This window comes from Thermobia domestica, chromosome 5 (assembly GCF_964235325.1).
Source record: "Thermobia domestica chromosome 5, izTheDome1.hap1.1, whole genome shotgun sequence".
Taxonomy (NCBI): domain Eukaryota; kingdom Metazoa; phylum Arthropoda; class Insecta; order Zygentoma; family Lepismatidae; genus Thermobia; species Thermobia domestica.
Window position 1 is genome coordinate 177,542,958 of NC_137458.1, and position 20,748 is coordinate 177,563,705.

General features: G+C 35.5%; 1 protein-coding gene across 1 annotated transcript in view; it reads right to left on the reverse strand.

Annotated features, from left to right (window-relative positions):
* Positions 1-592: 592 nt before the first annotated feature.
* Positions 593-20,748, reverse strand: part of LOC145685331 (tubulin beta-2 chain-like) — a 58,428-nt gene continuing 38,272 nt past the window's right edge. Inside the window, exon 3 of the mRNA XM_081757707.1 lies at positions 593-3,271. Within this exon, the coding sequence (XP_081613833.1) occupies positions 2,000-3,271 (1,272 nt within the window). The 3' untranslated portion in view covers positions 593-1,999. The remainder of the gene's footprint in view (positions 3,272-20,748) is intronic.

Consider the following 20,748-nt stretch of genomic DNA (forward strand, 5'->3'; position numbering starts at 1 on the left):
TGGTGCATGGGGTACCGGGTTCAATCCCAGCTCCCGCCAAGTGAACTTTGTGGTGGACAAACACCGTATGCGTGGGTATCCTCGAGGTACTCCCGTTTCCTCCCACTTTCTTTATTCCACCATTTCATTCATTTCTCATCATCACCGTCTCCTTTAGCCTAGCCAGCATAAGCGTGGGATGTGAAACTCAAAGATTTCAAATTTCAAAACTGTGAAATGAGAGTTAGTGACTTCTGCTAAAATGACGACTATATGTTCAAAATATCAAGCTACTGTGTTCAATAAGAAATGTGAGTGTTGATAAAACACAAGAAGCTTGCAAATTATAGGACACCATACAACTGTGCATTCCAGGCACAATTGTACGACCTGCATACGCATGAGTAGTAGAATATCATTCACCATTCACTTGATATACGCCACTTGAAAACATAATATTTCTAAACTGGAAAAACATGCTGATAATTTTATTACCGTACATTTCTACGTGCTTATGTAGGTCATCATAAATATCAATTGATCAACTGATCTTAAGTGGCTTAGGTCCATGATTTAAAAATCTACAAAAAATATTATGTTGTTTAATGGTTATTAAATTTTTATTTGTTTTTGAAAGAAAGCTTAGAATAGAATCTTGAATCATTAATACCTCTTTATGCAAAAGTACTTTACAATAGTATAGTACATAATTAATGTACACTATTAAACAAACACTGTAATTACAGCAGGAACAGGTATTATTAAGTTTCAAAATAAATCTGAGAATGATATGATTTATATCCAAGCTGTAAGTATAAAGACCACCTTTAATATATTTTTATGTATTACAGTTAATTGTAAATAAATTTAAAATAGATTTCCCTTACCACACTTTCATCTATTTTTAACGATTTTAACAATAACTATGTGTTATATAATAATTCTTGCATCATCAAAATTCACTTGTTTCGGTAATATTTAGTATGATCTTTCTATCAATTATTATGTTGAGAAAATCTTAGTAAAAGCGTTATTAAATATTCATAACTATTAGTAAAAAACAAAGTTATATTTGTTTCCACAACACAAAACTACATGAAAAGCAATCATTTACTTGTCAGAACCGAGACGATGATGGAAAAATGTCTTTACGGTTTACCAAAGTATGCTTTTCCGGTGTATTGAAATAAAGTAGTGTGCTATTAACGCACGCGAAAATTTGATTTTGTATGATATGTGCGGCTGGAAAGAGCCGTAAATACAAGGTAAAGACACAAATAGAGAAGAAGTTCTGAAAGACAATTCTGTTGCTGCTGTGCAAGTCAAGTTTCGTACACACTAGGTTCACAAAGCAATAGTATTCCGGAAGATTTTCCGAATGTATGACAACGAACTGCCTATGCCATTCATAGGATCGATGTGAACATGTTCGTTTGTGAATGTCAAAATTTACCCTACGCCTAAGCATTTTCAGTGGAAGAAAGTGCATATATTTTAATTTTTGTGTGAGAAATTGTTACAAGAACGCGGCTTTGTAAAACAGTAATCATTTTTAGTCATCATGCAATGCGCATGAAAATTGTAGACCTCCATTACAATACCTAATACCTCAGCTAATACGGCTTTTCTTCAATGAAAAATATATAAAATCCCACCATGAACGTCATATAAGGATGCATTAGTAGTATCAAGAGATTACAGGAGAAAGCGAAAGCTTATAGAACAATTCATATAATGTAATTTTTCATTTGATAATAATCTATCATGAAGTCGCTTTAATTTAAACAAAGAAATTGCCCTATGCTGTTTCCGTTCATTGCTGTTCAGGAAAGCTTTTTCATCTGTCAACATGTTTTGTGTACTACTAAGAAAAACACCTAATTAATATTTCAACTTTTACAGAATTGATTCCTTTTCTAGAAATAAAATTAATCTTTTTGAAAGAGACAGAGTAACATTTAAATTTGCTATTTTTTTAACATATAGTAACAACAAACCCTATGCGTATTTTAAAAACAGATCATGCATTTTCAGTTTCTTCGTCCAGTACGTCTTGTTCTCTTGTTGTGGATTCTTGATACTGTTGATATTCTGATACAATGTCTTTCACAGCTTCGTCCGCATCTTCGAATTCTGTAATGTCCATTCCTTCATTTGCATACCAATGCACAAAAGCTTGTCTCTTGTACATAGAAGCATATTGCTCTTGTGTCCTTTTAAATATTTCCTGAATAGCTGTAGAATTTCCAATAAATGTAGTAGCCAATTTAAATCCTCGAGGTGGAATGTCACAACATGCAGTTTTTACGTTATTTGGAATCCATTCGACAAAATAAATACTGTTTTTGTCTTGGTATCTGAACATACGGTCGTCTACTTCTCGTACTGATACTTTCCCTCTAAAAATTACCGCTGCTGTCAAGTATCGCCCCTGTCGTGGATCACAGGCGCACATCATGTTTTTTGCGTAAAATACTTGTTTCAAAAGTTTTCCAACTGTAAGATGACGTAGTCGAGGACTATCAGGAGGAAAAAGAGGCGCAAAGCCAGGCATGAAGAAATGGAGATGAGGAAATGGTATCATATTAACAGCAAGTTTGCGAAGATCAGCATTCAGCTGACCTGGAAATCGAAGACAAGTAGTGACTCCAGACATTACAAGCGAGATAATATGGTTTAGGTCTGGGTAAGTTGGTAACGGAAGTCGAAGATTTCTATTACAAATTTCATATAATGCCTCGTTATCAATACAAACTGTTTCATGACTATATTTCAATAACTTTTCTATTGTTAGTATGGCATTATAAGGTTCTACTACAGTATCAGATACCCTTGGCGATGGGAAAACAGAAAATGTGTTTAATATACGGTCTGGATATAAATCACACAATTCAGTAAGAATCAATGACCCCAAACCAGATCCTGTACCACCACCAAGAGAATGTGTCAGCTGAAATCCTTGTAAGCAATCACACGCTTCGACTTGCTTTCTCACTACATCTAACACAGAGTGTATTATTCCGGCTCCGTCTGTATAAAATCCTTTTGCCCAGTTGTTTCCAGCTCCGGCATTTGACGAGACAAAACAGTCTGGTTTGTACGTTTGGCCATAAGGACCAGCTCGAATATTATCTACAGAACCAGGTTCGAGATCGACGAAAACTGATCGTGGAACAAATTTGTTTTTACCTGTTTCATTGAAGTACACGTAAATCCTTTCCTGTAAAATGGATTCACCACGAAAGGATCCCGTTGGATCAAGCCCATGTTCGTCAGATATTACTTCCCAAAACTAAAAGAAAAAAAATATTAAAAATTAATGTTGTACTACATTGTTTAAACTAGAAACAATAAAACACGAAACTATACATTTTAATTTTCTATATAAAATTCTAAAACGCAATTCTGTTAAGCAAGTGAAATTCTAATAAAATGATTTAATTCTCTTTTCTATAATGTATTAAAGAGCATATTAGAAGATATTATAAGGTTGAAATTCTAGTGCCCATAGTTATCAAAAATCTAAGTCTTCCCATAACTTACGAATTTCATGTATACTACACGTAAATACTACATTTTTTCATAAATTGCATTTTGGGGATAAATAATAAATAAAATGTGAACATTTCTTTCTTTTTAGTTTTATTGGAGTTTGTAGTATTAACTTTTACATGAATTGCGTCTACAAGAAAGAAATGTTCAGATCCAAAGCAGACTATAGTATGCACAGCAGAGGCAGGTTAACCACTAGGCTGATAACTAAAGAATAGAGTTCCCAGTTCTTTTGCTCTGTAGTTTACGAAAAGATGGTACACACAATCTCGAAATCATGGAGCCGGAAAGAAGGAATAGGGTGAGATCGAGGATTAGAGAATCCACTATTTAAAAATCAGTAATATTGTCTACGTTACCGAGATACTAATTTATGTACAGTCGTTCCTGACTTTAATATTAACCTTTTCTGCAGCACGCGCTTAATGGCTCTTATCCCACATATAATTAAGCAAAAAGCATCTGATATTAGTCAAAACAATAATCGAGACTAAAGTACAGAAATAACTGAAAGATCTTTTGCATTTAGCGAAATTAGCAGAAAAATACTGTATTTCACCATTTGACGCTGACGATAACCTTTCTTCAATATTCGGTTTCTCACTTCAAAATTTGATAGCGTGTTCGTTTTGCATAATTAATGCTCACACACGCTTCATGTTTTGTACTAGGTTCGTATTGACTTTGTCCATAAGTTTCCGTTAATTTGTGAATTGTTTTTCATAACTCTGCTTTGGTTGCAAATAATTCTCCGCCTATTTCTGTCAATGATTTCTTATAGATGCTCGATTGGGTTTAGGTTCGATAACTTAGGAGAATTTGAAGCTTCTTCTGACAATTGTATAAAAGCTACAATCGCACTTCCGCTCCTATATGCTTCGGATCACTGCCCTGTTAAAACATAACAATATTTTTTATCCATAGCCTGCAGTATTTTGAAAATTGTCGCGAAGAATATATAGGTATTCATGCTGATGCACTTGATCATCTATAAACACATCTTCTCTTTTCCATGGTGATCTACTTTACCTTCTCCCTACCCCGATTTACCAGTATGCACCTCAAATTATTACATAATTCCACAACGTTTCACTGTTGGAATCATATGATTGCTTTCTAATTCCTCATTTTCCTTCCTCCTTCTATATTGCTGTCCAACTGAACCAAAAATCTCATATATACTCGTACTTTACTCCACGAATTTTGGTTGTGTTTGCTTTTATTAGAGGGAGATATCAGTAAGAGCAAATCGAACATATATATCCCAAATAGTGTCATATACGGATTTTTATGCTTACAAGCTTAAAAAGTAACAAACGCTATGAAACACAAGGAAAAAATAAGAGAGTGTAACAGCGGTTAACAAACTGAAGGACTGCGATACTTATGAGTCGTCGGGAAAGAACATCCAATGGAGTAAGGAATCCATTTCTCCTACACATTTAAAAATCTTGAGAAATGGTATAAATTGGGTAGATCGTTTCCATGTGACTTGACTCTAGATCAGAAAGCGATATAAGTAGATAACCCTCCCTCTCCATTTACTCAACGTTACTACTACTAATAATAAACGTTCCTAATATATTCACTACCACCACAATTTTTATTATTATGTATTATTATTATTATGTATTATTATTATTATTAGTAGTAGTAGTAGCAGTAGTAGTAGTAGTAGTAGTAGTAGTAGTAGTAGTAGTAGTAGTAGTAACATGCAATATTATTATACCGGGCTGGTAGGAACCTAGAGTGAAGGGACATAATGACAATTATAATAAGCACGCATACAAGAACTGAATGTAAAGCGGTTTAGCATTCCTTTAGAGGATCTTATACTTCTTCGCTTAGGTTTCTAACTCTCCATTTGATAACATGTAAATTTTAATATGGTAATTTCTAACAAGGTATTGCAGGTAATGACTTGAATTTTTTAATAGAAATACAGAAGACCCATACAAATCCAACCATGATCTCCAATTTACGTTAGATGCCTTAGATTAATTGCAATATGTTTTTCACTAAGTTTGACAACAGAAAATAAAAAGTATGCTGTAAAGGAGAGAGAAGGAATTGCTGACCATCTGTTTGCTTGTTAACTGCTTTTAAAAGGACGATCTTACAAGAAAAATCATGTTGTGATTCTCACTTCTCAGTGGTTAGAATGTCCTGGACTGGAAAAGCCCAAAACCACTTCTTTCTTTCACGGTTTGTTTGTTTCTTCCACCCCCTACAGTTACAAGAAGAAAACTTGTTTGGGTGAGAATTTTGAATTAGCAGAGTAAAAGCAAAAAGTAAAGGACAGAATGATACCACGAATGAATTAAAGGGAGGGGCGGTCGCAACCTTCGAGAACATTTCAACTGTTTGAATAATCGAAGTAAGAAACAAGAAATTGCGTAATTTAATAAGAAAAGTTTGTTGAAATGTCCAGATCAAAACGCATTTCAAGTACTCGCCTCCACTTTCCTCCCAATCCCCTTCCGAAGGAGTTCTGCGGGGACTTAGGAGTTAGATTTCTGGATGTCGGCATCTATGTTCATGTTAGCGCGTCACGTATGAAGGATGACGTCCCTCGGTGATCACACGGGAAGGGAAGAAGGGAAGAATTGGGTAAGGAAGGAAGCGGCCTGGGATCTATATACCAAGTACCACCACGGCATTTGAATGAGGGAAACCCAGAAAAACCTCACTCAGGATGGCTGGCTGAAAAGGCTTTTTGCATTTTCAGGGAAAGGTAGAAGGAAAACCAGGAAACGGAGGACCAAGGATAGAACAATCTTTAAGTTTTACGTCCCACGATTATGCCGGCTAGGTTAAAAGAGGTGTTGATGATCAGAAATGAAGAAAATGGTGGAATGTAAAAAGTGGCAGAAAACGGGAGACCCCCGAGAAAACCCATATACAAAGTGTTTGTCCACCACAAAGTTCACTTGCCACGAGCTGAGATCGAACCAAGGGCCCCGTGCATTAGAGGTGAACGCTCTACCACTGAGCCACCGCGGGCCGACCAAGGATAGAATATCTAGATGCAGTTATGAAGAAGATATCTTATTAAATTATAAAATAGTTCTCCCAAGGGAGAGAAAAGCTATAAACTTCCCACCAACCTATGGTTGAGGTGATGAAGATTATTATTATATTATATTATATTATTATTATTATTATTATTATTATTATTATTATTATTATTATTATTATTATTATTATTATTATTATTATTATTATTATTATTATTATTATTATTGTCACCGAGGATGTCTTTTCGGGTTTCCTCCTATAAAAATATACACACATTATTTCCAACTATAGTTACTTTACTTTTTACAAAATGGTCTAATTCAATATTGGTATAAATCAGCGTTTCCCAACCGGTGTGCCGCGGCACACTGGTGTGCCGTGAATGGGCCGCTGGTGTGCCGCGAGGAATCGAAACAAGATTATTAATTTTATAGCAATCAAATTGTAAAACGTAGGGGAAAATATATATTTATATTTCACATTACTATGAACCTCTATTATAAATCTACAATTTTAAGTTTCATACTATGCTACTGTTCTCTACATTTCTAATATTGAAAAAAAAGTATTTGTTGTCATTGTTATGACCATTATTGCTTTTTTATTGCTGCAACTTGAAAATTTAAAATATCATTCAATCCTTTCGACAAATTACCTACATTTGTGTTTTAAAAGTAAAAGAGATTTGTTTGTTCGTTCGTTATTTAGTGATCTTCCTTCTTAGTAAAAGGTTGGATATATTTTTTAAAAAAGAAAGCGTATTTTTAAAAACTTGAGACCAATATTTCATTGCAATTGTTTTTTATTTTTAAATTAGAATGAAAAATAAGCATAATGATTTACCACAGGGGAAAAAACCAGTGTTCGAGCTTTCTTCTCTGTGAGAAAGAGATCAATAATCACAGAAAAAAATCACTGTGTTTTACATTTACATTTTAAGTGTGCCGCGAGAATCCAAGTAACAAACGTAGTGTGCCGCAAGTTGAAAAATGTTGGGAAACGCTGGTATAAATAGTAGTAGTTTTCAAGCCACATATGAGTTCTTTGTCTAACTGAATAGTGCACGCCCCTTCTGGCTTACTCACCACTATTTCACATTAAATTGCAGATGCTCGAAATATTTGTGTAAGTTTATCATTTGTAAATTAACATTACGTAAGAGGTCTATTCAAATTGATATGTATATTACGTGTATCTTTCTTAATTCGCATTACTCACGTCACCCAAGGAAACGAACAAATTTTAAAGTTCTGGTTTGAACTTCTCTTACAATAATGAGCAAATACACGAGGAACAAATTCACTATTATTGACAATGCGGATGGGGAGGAGATTTTGTGGACGAGGAAGGAATGTATGCTGGTGCAGAGGCGTCTCAGGTGGTGGGCAACTGCCCATGGCCTTGCATCTTTAGGGACTTCGCAAAGACCGAGGAGCCTCAAACGAATTGGCACTCGCTTTTGTCGATGCAACACTAGAAACAATTAAAATTCGGATTTATTTACAGAAAAAAGTACATAAGGCCTCAAACTAACTTTTCGTCTATTCGTAGTTATTAGGTCGCTAGCATAGGCGACAGGCGGCGAGTTTGTTTTATGGTTGCAATAATGAATGTGTATAAGCCTTTCTTTCCTATAGTACCAATAACATCGTTGATATTAATTGATTTCGATAAATTTTATTGTAATTAGGAATTTAGAAAACGGGGAAGGAAGGACTCTTAAACCTTTCTCGCCTAAGGCCTCACCGGAATTTGTTATGGTGCTGTACGAGTGGGATGGTCAAGATCAAGACAGGATAGTGAAAGTGTAAGTATAACTGAAAGGCTAAATATGAAACAGAGAAACAAAAGAAGAGGGAAACCATCCTCAACGAGAACTCCCTCGAAGCGGTTCCATGTTCGATTCCCGGTGGGGGCACTCGGTCGAAAAAGTGTAAAAAGCCTTTTCAGGACAGCCAGGAATAAGATTTCCCTGAGTTTTCCACATTCACACCATTCAAATGCCGGGGTGGTACCTGATATATAGATCCCGGCCGCTTCCTTCCTTAGCCAATTCTTTCCTTCTTCCCTTCCCGTGTGATCACCGAGGGACGTCATCCCTCATACGTGACGCGCTAACATGACCATAGATGCCGACATGCAGAAATCTAACTCCTAAATCCCCGTAAATCCCTTCAGAAGGGAGTTGGGAGGGGAGTACAGTGCTGTGACACTTCAAATGCGTTTTGATCTGGACACTTCAACAAACTTTTCTTATTAGATTACGAAATTTCTCGTTTCTTACTCCGATCATTCAGAGTTGAAATGTTCTTGAAGGGTGCGACCGCCCTCTCTTTAATCCGTCTGTGGTATAATTCTGTCCTTTACTTTTTGCTTTTACGCTGCTAATTCAAAATGCTCACCCAAACAAGTTTTCTTCTTGTGACTATAGAGGGTGGAAGAAACAAACAAACCGTGAAAGAAAGAAAGAAGTGGTTTTGGGCTCTTCCAGTTCAGGACATTCTAACCACTGAGAAGTGACAATCATAACATGATTTTTCTGATAAGATCGTCCTTTTAAAAGCAGCTAACAAGCAAACAGATGGTCAGTAGTTCCTTCACTCTCCTTTACAGCATACTTTTTATTCTTTGTTACCAAATTTACTGAAGAACATATTGCAATTAATCAACGCATGTAACGTATGCAGGTAATGACTTGAAATTTTTAATAGAAATACAGAAGAACCATATAAATCATTTATATGAGTCTTCTGTATTTCTATTAAAAATTTCAAGTCATTACCTTCATTACCTTGTTAGAAATTACCATATTAAAATTTACGTGTTATCAAATAAAGAGTTAGAAACCTAAGAGACTAGATATAAGATCCCCTTAACTTGTGCCCCTTATCATATCTTTTGCCCCTTTAACTGCTATGAGGCACTGAGCACCTGACAGGGAGGCTTTTCTAGGAATTACAGACTTAAATATTTGATGACTTGTTCACCTCCTTCGAGTCTATTTTAATTTTGCAAAATTTGCATGATTAGGAAAATATTCCCTATTCATGTCTTTTGCGCATAATTAGGAAAATATTTCTAAAACAAAGTGTGTGGTTATAACTGCTACAAAAACGTTGAGAAAAGAGATGCTCCGTAAACTGTTATAACTCAAATGTGTTATCTCTTAATTTTGCTGCACATAATTAAAACTTAGCTTATTCTGTCTTCATGACTATTCGAAAAAAATCTAGGAGTAAAGTTTTGAAACTTTTTCTCCAGGTGGCGATACATTTTTGTCAGGGAAAAATCCCCACCATCAACCTGTGAATTCAAAAACTACTTTTATACACTTTATGTCTAACCGATTCCACCTGTGTGAAGTTTCCCCCTGCCCCGCCATCACAAATTTTGAAATATCGATTCGAAACTAAAAGTACGGGTAATCATTTGTTTTTCATTTCTTATTGATTGTTTTAAAGAAAAGAACGTCAATGTTTCGAAAAACACAAAGAGGTATTTACAAAATGAAGTTGGAATGCAGCCAAATTTACCCTCGTTCCTCCACTTAGAAATTTCGATTGAAAACCGAAATAATGTGTTTGATATACGTTTGTTGTTGATTATTTTGAAAGAAAGAAGTTTGTTTCGAAAAACAAACATGTATTTATGAAATAGAATTTTTGAAGATGATTTGTTCGATTGTCTTTAAAAAAATATATGTTTGGGAAAGCTAAAAGAAACATTTATAGGACACATTTGGTGGCCAATTTCACACTGCTTATTCTACTTTTAAATTTTGATTCAAAACTAGTAGTGCAAAAAGTACTGATCTCGGGCAGTTTTTATCGGATATTTAGTGATTGTTTGGTAACCACATCTAGTAACTTTTTGTTCTCTTTTACGCCCCCTTTTTCTTTGCTGCTAAAAGAGTATGACACATTTTCAAACCCCTATTGAATATAGTAGAGACTATAAATTTTCAACCCTTAGGGGTGCACTTGTTCTCTTTTATGACCCCCTTTTCAACCCTATTTAACATAACAGAGATTACAAACACATAACACTATGGCACATTTTTTCAACCTATATTTAACATAGTAGATATTACACACTCTCTAGATGGGCTATGGCCATATGCAGAATTTCCCAATCCTTACTTTTTCAACCCCTTAAAGCAAACGTTCGTTAAAGGGAATAAGCACATTTTCAACCCCTATATATTATAGTAGATTTTACACACGAAAGGCTATGACTCCTTTTTAACATCTATTTATCATAGCAGAAATTACAGTCTAGGCTACGAACACATATTATAACCCCTATTTAACGTAGCAGAAATTACACACAGTTTAGAAGATTTAAACTGCACAAAAGGCTGAAAAGAGAACAAACACATATTCCAATGCGGTGCCACGAGTATCGTTCACGTATGGTAAAATGACTCCCTCGTATTATTCGTTCTTTTATGACCCTTTTCTTTATATGTTGATAAAAGAGTGTGACATATTTTGATATCTATTTAACATAGTAGAGATACACATATTTCAACCCCTATGTAACATAGTAGAGCTTACACAAGAAAGGATATGACTACTTTTTCAACCCCTTACACATAGAATTTCGTAAAAGGAAATACATCGTATTTACAAGTAAAAGAGTATGAAAATATATTTTCAACTTTTATTTAACATAGTAAAACTTAGGTTACCAAAGGCTACAAACATTCTTTTATAACGCCTATTTAACAGCAGAGATTACAAACACATATCCAAACCCCTAAAACGTCGGTTACCAAAGGCTACAAGCACTGTTTTATAACCCCTATTTAACATAGTAGAGATTATAAACACATATTTCAATCCCGATGTAACATAGCAGCAGGCTACGGCATATTTTCAATCCCTAAAATGTATCGTCCAGGTAAGGTAAAACTCGTTCTCTTCTACGACCATTTTTCATCTCCTATGTAATATAGTAGAGCTTACATACAAAAGACTGTGACTAGCAGGAATTACACATAGTCTAGGTTACAGCATAACAGCAGAACACGAACACATATTCCAATATGCAAGTAAGGTTATAACTATTTTTTCAACTTCTTACACACAGAAGCATATTTTTCAACCCTGTATTTACAAATAAAAGAGTGCTGCAAACATATTTTCAATTTTAACCACTAATGAACATAGTATAAATTAGGTTACCAAACACTACAAGTACCATTTTAACCACTCTTTAACATAGTAAAGATTACAAAGAGTCTAGCTACGGCATTTTTGTAACTCCTAATTAAAATACCAGAGATTACGAACACATAAGACGATAACACCTTTTCTCAACCCTCAACCCTCTATTTACCGTCCAATGTTTTCTTTTACGACACATTTTTCAACCCCTATTAAACATAGCAAAAAGGTTTTGACGGGCATGAGACCTCGTTCTTTTTAACAACACATGTTTTACACAGGACTTGCATGAAACTCGGTATATAGCCGGTATATTAGTTTATGTGGGATACACCCTTTTATAAAAAATGTAACCCATTTCTATGGAATTTGGTTTTTGAACATGCTGATCATGAATATTTATGGCACATCCTGATATTATTAATATATTCATTTCAGAGTATTTTGTTTGGAAAGTTAGTTGCATTAATGTAATACTAGGGTGCAGTGTTTTACCACTTTTTTTTCGAAACGAAATGCAATATCTGGCAAAAGTGGCCCACCCACATGGACATTACGAGTATAGATTTTTAAAAGAATCGGAAAATCGGCTGCTTCAGTGCTTCAGTGTGGCACGGATAGACGGTGAAAGACCATTCTGGCACAGTGTTGTCAGGAACTGAAAGTTTGTCCATGAGCTGTTTGTTTGATACCGTCCTTAGAACTGGTGGTACAGTTATTGAAACATCAGTGCTTTCCCAAAATATCATTTCAGTGTAATCTTTCGCCTCAAAATTCAGACTAGGAATGATGTTATATCTAATGGAGTTATGAAGATTCCCTGCTTCGTGTTCTCGAGCACTAAGAATCTTGTGTAATATATCTTGTCGGACAAGCAAGTTGACCATCAGTCATCATGGCAAGAACATTCTCTGGGATTGCGAAGAATGCATTCGTCTGAATGGATGAACGGATTACAGCCTGGTATTCCCTTGGTAAGTACCTACACTTATGAATGGTCTCAAAGACGTGACGAGGACCATCAGCAATGGAAGACTGTTCTGACACGATATTGCATAACCACATAGACTGTAAGTATGAATGTCATAATGGCTTGAGATATCTGGAACAAGTATCTCAGGCCTTTACTGAGTTTTCTGAGCTCTTCTGGACTATGATGAGGTAAGCCAAATTTTATTGGTTTGAATGGCACCACTGGAAGCTTTTCACAGTCAGATACTATTGAGCCTATGGGACCTGTGTAAGAGTAGAACTTGAATAAGCGCCTTCAATATACGTGAAGAGAGCTCAGAACGGCAGTTCATTAAAATGCAAGAAACAAATAGCCCATTGCATAGGTTATCCTGTTAGTTCCTCTAATTTTCGAAGAATACCTCCCTTCCAACCAGTGTTAGTGTTCGTTCCATCACACCCAAGAACCTCAACTTCATCAAAGCCAACTTTGCGTTGGTTGATGATGTATTTGAAAATAGCCATGGACTTGTCATGTGCAGAGCCAGAGGATGGTGTCACGTGACCAACGATAAATGCTCTTCTCTAATGATGCCTGTGTGTGTTTTAGTGTCATCCCTTCGATCATCAAAGTAGAGGTTTTAATGGAATCATCATTTCTAGAACTTTCTTTTAGATTCCGAGCAACTTTAAGTTTCGCACGACTTATTTTGCTTCTGCCCACAATTAAAGCAGATGTTATGTCGCTAGATTGTTGAGATGTTATAATTCCAGCCTTTAAAGCTGCCTGAAGTACAGTTGGTGTTATATATGCCCAGCCAATTCGCTTAAATTGTATCTCTGAGCAACATAACAGTTTCAGTCAAATCTAGCTTCGGTTTAGATGTTCCGTCTCTGGGTTTGGTTTCTTCCTCAGAAGAGCTATCCTCTGTTTTGTCTTCAAGGTGTGCTTCATTGTCACTAAAGTTTTGGCTGTCATTTGAAGCAGGTGACTGGGAAAGGAAACTCATGTCTACCCCCTTTACACAAACGTTAAGCCCTTCTCATCATTTGTTTTGTTACTGCTAAATCAACTGACTCGATGCGACCAATTCTGGGACCTCTTAGATCAAGAAGTAACTGGCGTATTTTTTGTGAAAATAGTGGTTAGCAAACTATTATCTGTAACGGCTAATTCATATAAGCTGAAGGCAACAGTAACAAAATATAGCACTTGAGAAATGGCGCCCAATTCGAAGCGTATCCAACTCGTTCCTGACTGCGACGTTGAGTTAGACAGATCGGGACTGGAGAAGAGCGATGTGGTATTGTGAGCTGGAGGGGTGGGAGTGTCATGGTTTAAAATAACAACGCTCTGCTACCGCTATGAAGCACCAGTCGAAGGAAAAGACAAGGACAAAATAGCTGTAGAAACGCTTAATTGTACTGAATTTGTCCTCTTTTCGGTCCCAGAGGAGGCACACCTATCCCACCACAGGGGCATATAATTGGCATTTTGTGACATGAATGTCAGTTTTCATAGCATCTGGCATGTATAAACCCAAAAATATGTTTACTTTAACATGACAAAAATAATGAACAATTTTGGTATTTTTTTTGTAATTTTCAGTGAAATTTTTAAAGTTTGAGACAATAGTTTTCACAGAAGATATTTTCCGAATTGAGAAAAAATCTACACCTGTAATGTCCATGTGGGTGGGCCACTTTTGCCAGATATTACATTTCGTTCCGAAAAAAAAAGTGGCAAAACGACCCACCCTAATGTAATACCTCAGATTGCATCCCCCAAATTACCGTCATGTCATGCATAATAACTTACTCTGGTGCTCTGGTCACACACATTTTGCATCATACATGCAGTACATTAATTAGTATCTGTAAACACACACAAACTTTAACAAAAATATAATTATCAAATAATATACATTATTGTAATAAGCTTTGCAACAGCACTTTCAAACTTTCGCCGAGATGATTACAGAAAAAAGCTCTCCAGTTCCTTACCAGAAGGTAGCGTTCCCAAAACTGACGCGATGTTCCTTCTTTGTACTGCCATACTGATGCCTTGTAGTAGAAAAGAGGTTGTTCTAGCGTCTCCTGACGATAAATAAATGCGGTGACCGACTTCTTTTATAAAGTTAAAGCCTTCGGGACCCCATGAATCACCTTATTCGATAGCTATAGCGACAAAATTATATCTGTCGAGTAAAGTGCTGTACTTCTTGCGTTTTTCTGTTTCACGGCGAGCAGCCACATTCCCAGCTTGTGGTTTTTACTATGCTGCCTGCTGCTATGTTACATAGGGATTGGAATATTATATTTGTTTTTACCTATGTCTTATAATTTATGTAGGATAGACCTTTAATAAAAAAAATTAAATGATTTGCATGAAACTTGGTGTGTTGTGGTTTTTAAATATGCTGAACATGGATATTATATTTGGTTTTTCTAACGTCTTATAGTTTATGTGGGATACTGTCTTTTAAAACATTTTAACAAATTTCAATGGAACTCGGTATGTAGGAGTTTTCGAACACATTGTGTCCTCGAGGTCAAAGGACAAATTTTTCACCATGTATAACCTGTGAACGGTACAACATACTAAAAGTTTCTTTTCTGCATCTAGCAATGGGACATTGGTTATTACATACTACAAAGGCTAAAACTTCGAGGTCAAAGGTTAAATATTTAACAATGTATAATGGTGCCATATATTAAAATTATGTTTGCAGTTTCAGTTCGACACCCTCATCTAACCATGTTTAACATAGCAGAGATTATATATACAAGAAAAGGCGAATATTGTCGTGGGGTGGCGTGACGTGAGAGACGTTTGTGTTCTCTTTTGCGACCCATTTCTTTCCAACCCTATTTAACATAGCAGCGTACCTTCCATATCAAAGCAGAAATTATACATGAGAAACTATGACCCTTCTAATGACCTTTATGTAACATAGCAGAAATTACAAATAAATAAGTGCGAAATTATTTTTCAACTCCTATTTAACATAGCAAGGGTTATAGAGCCATTATTGAAAACTATGTTCTCTTTGTTTTAACTTCTACAAAATAATTTTAAAAAGCCTTTCTTCAACACACTTTAAACAGATCAGAGTTCAAAGATTAAATATAAGGTACAAGGGCAGTAAAAAGTACCGCGAGGTGAAAGGTCAAATATTCAAACGGGTGTAGCTCGTAAACGACGAAACATGTAGGGATTCTGCTTTCATATTTGGTATGAGGGCATTGAAAAGCAGTGACTTCCTGCATTCGACATAATCTAGATAGTAGGCAATTTTATAAAAGGTTATGGAAAAAAGCAGTGACCACGAAATTCGCATAGCAGCCAATGTGACTTATGTCCTCTAACGTCCTTCGAACGCTAATTTCATTCTTCAGTTTAGCCGCGAGGTTATGTCGTCTAATGTTCCCTATCATCGACAAGAAATGACATTAGCCTCTCATATTGCAAAAATAAATTGAAATATTTCCCCTAATCCTTACTCATCATAATTTACCTATATTAAAATTTTGCCAATTAGGAAGTATTAGGCTCTGATATTGTAAAAATAAGTTGAAAAAGTTTCTCCTTGTCGTTTCTCATTATAATTTACTAAATTCAACATACAAGAGTACATTGTAGTCCATGCATTCCTGTCCGTAGTGGTCAGATACTTTTAAGAATGATTTCACCCTTTCTGTAATATTACTGAGACGAATATGAGTCGCGGTACTTTATGTGTAAATTTTTGCGTCGGTGCAAATCATCTATTTTTTTGCTCATCCATTCATGTGTTACTCTCTGTTGTTTCCTGTATCATAATATAACACTACTTTCTATATATGGTTTAGGTTTCACCAATTTATGATACTAAGGAGCAACCCAGAATTTAAAATTAATTTTTTCTTTAAGGTTTCTATGCCTGTCTGTATTTCTCCCTTCCCTCAAGTCAATTTTTCCTCTAAATTTATACAACTTTGTTAAAATTTTCATTTCTAAGAGTGTAATTTAAATTATCTTCTTTCCCCTTTCATGACTCGTTTTCTTCTTTTATTGTCTCTACACAAGCAAGTCTCTATACAGGTAGGTCTCTATACTAGCAAGCCCTTCAAACATTAAATTTTACCAACTTGAACTTTATTTAATATGTTCTTATTATTCACCAGTGTGCAAATGGTAAAACCTTATAGAATTACCATTACTAATATTAGTATTACTACTAGTACTTGGAAGTTGCTTTAATATGGGCTCCTTAAGCATCATTTTGAAATTTTGAATTTTTAACTAGCTCAGAACTTTGTTCTATTTTGAACATATTTTGTACCAACCAGAAAAAAATTGTATCATTCTAATAAGCGAAGAAGGGCTATTTTAAAATTTGGAGGCCAGTTTTGTGGTGCAAAGTTTTAATTGAAAATTTAACTAAGAATTTTGTATTATATAAAGTTAACCAGGAAAGTTCTGCCGCATTTTGTGGAGATCTTTGTTCAATTAGCCCTCACACCGTGACTTGATTGCGAATGGAGATTAGGAAAAAACAGTTGTTGGTGTGGGTATATTCAACATAGTACCTAGTTGTGGCTGTTCAGTTACACCGTGAACTTGCGCAAGGACAGGGTGGACATGAGGCCTCCACAGAGCGCCATAAGAGCGTGTATGATGTACGAGATCAAGCTGGGGTTAAATGCCGTTGCAGCGGGGCGGAAGACATGCCAGGTCTTTGGTGGGGGTGTCGTGACCACTGGACAGTACAGCGGTGGTTTAACAAGTGAGACGGCTACGCGAGTAGACACCTCTGCTACTTTTCTGCCTCGCCTGAGGAAGAAGCCATTTCTTAACAGGGTATTGACATGTAATAAGCGGTGAGTCCTGTACGAAGTTAAACTGCGCCGTCGTCATTGATTAGAATCCCAAAAACCGGTTCCAAAGCAGTCGAAACCAGCACTGCACCAGAAGAAGGTCCTTCTGTGTGTTTGATGGACTGCTCGCGGCTTCATGCATCGGGAACTGCTACCAGCTGGTCAGAGCATCAATGCAAGTGTGTACTGTCAGCAGTTGAGCCGTGTTCAACAAAAACTCAAAACTCTGGAGACGGCACTTCTAAACTGGAAAGGGGGTCCTCCTATTACTGAACAACGCTAAGCTCCACTGGCTAGGATGACCGGGGACACCAATTGGATGGTAAATCCTATTGCATCCGCCATAATCTGCAGACATTGCGCTGTCCAATAATTACATTTTTCATTCATTGGACAATCACCTTAGCGGACGTCAATTCAAATCCCTAGTAGAGGTGCAACTTGCACCTGATTGATATCTTATTCGCTTCGCGACCCACCAAGTTGTACCGCGGTGGAATCCATGGTCTTCCATAATGTTGGCAAAAGGTCGTTGACTATGAGTCTCTGATATTCTCAGCTAAATACTAGTTTGTAGTTATGATCGGCTCAGCTAACTTATTTAAAGGAAATGGTGGTTTAAACATCCAATTTTGCAGAAAGGGAACGACAGGATTTACAATGGCTAACTCCTTTATAATAAATTCGCCATCATTATCGTGATAGGCAGAGAAGTGTACAACAACCCTCATCGTACTCTACTGAATAAATTAGAAAGTGTTATCAGTATAAATATTTCTATCTTTGTCTACTTGTGCTAAGGAATCAATTGTGCATACACAATCCATGTAACAGGTTCTGTTAAAGTTCCTGAAAATGACACTTTTAAATTTACAGGGGAATCGCGTACTAGATGCCATGTGTTGTCATATAAAGTTCCTGTTGGAGAAAGAATAAAAGCATACAGAGGATATCCGTTTGGATTTTCATCAAGAGTAACAGTATGTGAATAATTTTGATAATGTATACCAGTACCCGAAATCAAAGTATAGTAACTAAGAAGGTATAAATCGTTATTAAAATCAAGGGTGAGGGGGTTGGTATGAAATGATTTTGAGCCGACTTGTAATTGCAGTTTGTGAACGCTAAAGTTTCGAAATTCATAGGGATTAAGACGTGATTTCCCATTGAAGGCTGTGTTGGAGATGAAACCAATTACCAGGCCTTTAGGAACATTAACCAAAATGAGATTATCAATGTTGTAAGAGTTTGCTTGTGCAAGTATAGTATAAGATCTTGTCTCCACTCTTGCCAGAGATAACCTGGACGTTTCCGACACCATTCGCGTATTTAATTGCATAGCTAAATCTGCAGCTACATCAATGCATCGTACATGAAAAATAACTTCATCAAGTGCAACTTTATAACTTGTATTTTCAGAAGACATTAAGCAAAAATTATCTTTACTATTGTGTAATTTTTTACGTTAACTTACGTTGTTAGGAAACATACGATCTAAACTTACAATATCAGTATGAAGACGTTCATACAGTTCAAAAGATTTACTATTTTTCACTTTATTAGCACGTTTTTGAAAACCAGCATTTATATTATCTAATTTATTAAAAAGTTTCGCAGTATCTTTATGCCACATGGCACATGCTAAACGTGTTTCAGAAGCATCATAAGAATAATTTAATAATGTTTCAATATATGCACGATAAGGATAAGATCCTGATGAAGAACTAATTAATTTATAACGAAATATCTATTTGACTAAATAATTAATGTAAGAAACTATTTACCGGTCCATCAGTGTCATCTTGAGTTAAAGTTGTACCATCAGATTTGTAATTTTACAACGTACATAAAGATATAGATATGCAGGATGTCTATGCAGGAATAAATTCCTCTGTTTCTCCAGGAATAACAAATTCAATATGTCCTTGTAAGGTTAATGTAGAAATAGGACTATATTCAGCATTTATAGTTGCTTCAATAGCTGCGTCATTGGAATAGAAAAGAAATGAAATTGATTGGTACAATATTCAAAACTATTTGAATTTAGGAGCGCCATTATGAAAAGATATCGTTTATATGGTTACGTTTTGTTGGTGGTCCAAACTTTAAAATTGCAGGAACCTTCCTCTTACGTGATCATCTCTTCCCGTTACCAGATAGCGACCGCCCGACTTTATTAATGGCTTTTGTCTTCAAACTATCACCAGCTTCTTTTACACGCGCACGAACAGATTCTTTAAATGGACGATTTTCTAATGCATCACCCGCTACTTGTATACCCGTTTGTACTGCCTGACGTCCTACAGATTTTGCACCTTCTTTAAGAAACGGTAAAGCAAAACGAAATGATCCTTTCAAGAAACTACATATCCCATGTCCCCTTTGATGTACAGGTCCTGAAAAATATGGTATTTCACGTCCACAATGATGAGTAACGCGTCTTGCACTCATCTTTACAATTATTATCATTTATACATTTGTGTATACATTTTAATATCAAGTGTATTTTCATTAATAAACCGAAAAATATGTTGTAATCCTTGTGTAATACCAATCATACATTGATCTTCTAATTTTAAGGAATGTTTAATAAAAATTTGATCTTTATTCTGTAAATAATGTAACATACGAACGTTTTCAAGAATCAACTGTAGAATAGATTCAATAGATGAATAATATTCCAGTGTTATTTGAAGATGATGACGTTCAACTTTTTCATCGATTACAGTAGTAATTATAATTTCTTCATTTAAGCCAACATTATAAAAACTCCACGGAATATTAATTTGTATCAATGCGACATCCCATTCCCCATCACTTAAATCAATGGGTTGTGCTAATTTAACTCGAAATGATGATGTAGTATTATTATCAAAAGAATTACTACTTGCATTTGATGGAAGAGTAACGTAAAGGTCCTGTGTAAAGTTTGAATTCCTTTTGCAGACTGAACGGAATCTGATCTAATCAACGAATTCATACTTGATGGATATCCTAACCATTTTACATACATCCACCCATTTTTACGTTTCAATGCTTTTTCAATGAGGGAGGTTTTCTTTGAATTTATAATTACTTTTTGAAATTCTGTTTCATAAAATATTCCTTTAATTTCATCATTCCAATCTTTTAATTTATAAGTAACAGGACCTGATTTAATACATTTATCAACAATAATTATTTTTTGTGACCATTTAAATAAATATCCTTTTTCTAATAT